The following is a 2981-nucleotide window of genomic DNA, read 5'->3' on the forward strand; positions in this document are numbered from 1 at the left end:
TCAGATTAGCCGTGGAAAGCTGGAGTATATATAGCTGAACCCTCATTCAAGAATATTAGAGAGCCTTCTACTTCTAGAAATATCTCACTAAAACAGTAAACAAATAAACACACACAACTTTCTGGTAATATATCATTCTATATCCCTACTTATAATCAGCATGTTTACAAACATATTTGTTTAAACATGATAATATTCTAGAAAGTTCTACAACCTATATTAATGATATGAACTTAGGATTTATTGATACTATAGCTTTAGGAGTTATTTCCCTTATCCGATAACTACATTTATTTAGTGTCATACATAACAAATAATATTCCAATGCAAATGAGCATTAGAAATGTTCCAGCATAGACGTATTGAATATCTTTACCTTTAATATATGGAGTAGATTTTAATTAAAACTAAAGAGATAAGTATAACACGTGCAGTGACGTAATAAATGGATTTCAGTCACGAGGACATCACGACTAGAAAAGCAGCATTACAGGTAACGGACGTTACTGTGAAGAAAACACAACATGCATTGTCAAACGCTCTGCCGACACGTTGCCACGATACCACATTGTCATTTGTCTTATTTCCGTTCTCCTTACAAACATCCTCAGTGTCTTCACTTGTAAGTACAGAAATCGTATTTTCAGGCTCCGGGTGTACAATAGAGAATGTTTCGCACGCGCTAGACAGTGATGCAAGTCTTGCTATCCATCTAGGAACAGGCTCTTCCGTAGGTCGGAGGTAAAATCGCAGTCCAAATATAGTACACAGCATAATGAGAAGGCTTTGTCCAATATGAGTCACAAGTAGGTAGCAGAGCAGGGCCATTTGTGGCGTGGAGGTCTGAGGGAGGATGGTAGTAATGGTGGACAGGAACACTGCTATGGCCAACAACACAGTAATGGAAAACCCGACACGTTCTCCGGACTCCGCCGGCAGCAGAAACACCAGCATGTTAGTGAAACTCATTAAAATGGTAGGCATGATGAAATTTACCATGAAAAACAAAGGCTTTCTTTTAAATGTGAAAGTCAATTCAAAACCAAGTTTCGGTGCCTTGAAACTGTGTTGGGATGTATCGATGAGATCCCAGATAGGATTCTCAACAAACTCGTTTGCGGTTGGCGCTGAGGTAAAATTGGTCATTTGGATATGCTCTTGTGTGTATCCCCAAGGTAAAATCTCCAGAGAACAGATCTGCTCGTCGTTGGGGTAATACGTTACGTCAGCATCACAGGAGGAAGAAAGTTTAAGCGGGAGAAACCACTGCACCTCCCCACGATGAGTTACCATCACTGGCATGTCACCTTCCCCAATCAAGTCGATGTTGTGATAACTGTTAGACAATACTAATGGCGGTATCCATATCTCCTTTTGTTTGAAATGTGTTGTTTTCAATTTCGTGTATGCTTGTGGACGCCATAACAAACGTTCATCAATCCACGTAACCTTAAGGTTTCCAGTAATAGTCAATGAACTCGCCAGCTCGTCAAACGATTGGATTTTTGTTAACGCAAATGTTATGTTGATGTAAAGAACTTGCCTTTGATAGTCTCGGCCTGGGTGTACACTTGGGTTATAGTCGTTGAGTAACTCTGCGTTCAGGTTTGTCTTGTAAGTAGAGTTTCCAGTCATAACGCCATTGCAATATAAGGAGACAAGTAGAATTTGAGTGTAAAGCACACCGCTGAGATCCATCTCTGACTATGCTGTACCTGTTCGCTTCTGTGATACGCACCTTTGACCAGCTAATAGTTACAGCACTGATATAAACAGCAGACAGACGATTATTATTGCAACCAGCCGTTCAATAATGCAGCATGCATATAATATAGTGACGTAATATCAAAACTACCAATCAAAATTATTTCAATATCGTACAAAATGTTAACGATGGCAGTTTTAATATTTATAAGGTACATTTGAATACCATTATTGTTTGTGATTCTGAATCGTATAACACAACGAATCGTGAACAATCACTAAATCACACACAATTCTATATTACCTTGCTACTACATAATTATTAACCCGCAATTGTGATGTCACCCATTGTCTTCCTAGTATATGAATGTACAATATCTAATAATAACCACAGACCTCAACTATCGCTGTCCAATATGTTACCTTTAGCAAGCCATTGTTTACCTGTAGCTGTCCCATAAGTTCAAAGATTAATAATAGACTGTCAAAGGTAAGATATTGGACAGCGACAGGATTTAGTAGACAAGTGATTTAAATAAACAATGAATAATGAATACAGAAATTCAAAATCCACGATTTTCTCATAAATCATGTACAATGTAACAGTGATGTTTGGATTTACATATGTTGATGATATTAAGTGGTATGTAAATTAATGATGTAATTATCTAACAAAAAGGAAGAAGAAAAAAACGAAAAGAAGGAAAAGATGAAATTAAAATTGAAAGTTCTTTGTTATTGTGTAAAAAATGTTGTGAATTGTGCGTGTTATGTTATTAGAAGGTCGGAGCAACAACAATTAAATGTGTGTGTTATATCACATCACTACTCCGCCTCCAACATAAAAAATGGAAAGTTTATAAATACATATTTTTCTCCATGCATTAGCACGTGAGAGAAACTTCCCATAAGTATATGAAAATATGTAAAATATGTATAAGTGTCAACAAATAAAGTAAGATATAAATTGTTAAAAGAACTTCCATATGAAATATTACGTATATAACAACAACATAATCATGAACAAGTCATTGTAACAAAATAAATGCAACATGGATGAGTTTTTTTTTAAAGTAAAATGTAACGTGTATTACATGTAGTTGTTTTAAAAATAAAATGTTATAAAATTTTAAACAAAAATTGTACTATGAAAATTGGCAGAGTGTGAAAAGAAGAAAAACTAATTTTAAATAACTGAAATGAATAAAGTTATTGTTCAAAATTTAAATATCTTGATTTTGTAAAACATTCGATGATATCAGTTCGTAAGCAAAATA

The 2981-nt window shown here is 35.2% G+C and overlaps 1 protein-coding gene across 1 annotated transcript; it reads right to left on the bottom strand.

Annotated features, from left to right (window-relative positions):
* Nucleotides 1–456: 456 nt before the first annotated feature.
* Nucleotides 457–1635, bottom strand: LOC138308624 (acetylcholine receptor subunit alpha-like). Its single transcript, XM_069249666.1, has one exon. The coding sequence runs from the start codon at nucleotides 1633–1635 to the stop codon at nucleotides 457–459; it is 1179 nt and encodes a 392-aa protein (XP_069105767.1).
* Nucleotides 1636–2981: the final 1346 nt, after the last annotated feature.

Source organism: Argopecten irradians, chromosome 15 (assembly GCF_041381155.1).
Source record: "Argopecten irradians isolate NY chromosome 15, Ai_NY, whole genome shotgun sequence".
Classification (NCBI taxonomy): Eukaryota; Metazoa; Mollusca; class Bivalvia; order Pectinida; family Pectinidae; genus Argopecten; species Argopecten irradians.

Excerpts from the sequence above, each read along its gene's own strand:
- LOC138308624 (XM_069249666.1), bottom strand. The coding sequence starts at position 1,635 with ATGACTGGAAACTCTACTTACAAGACAAACCTGAACGCAGAGTTACTC.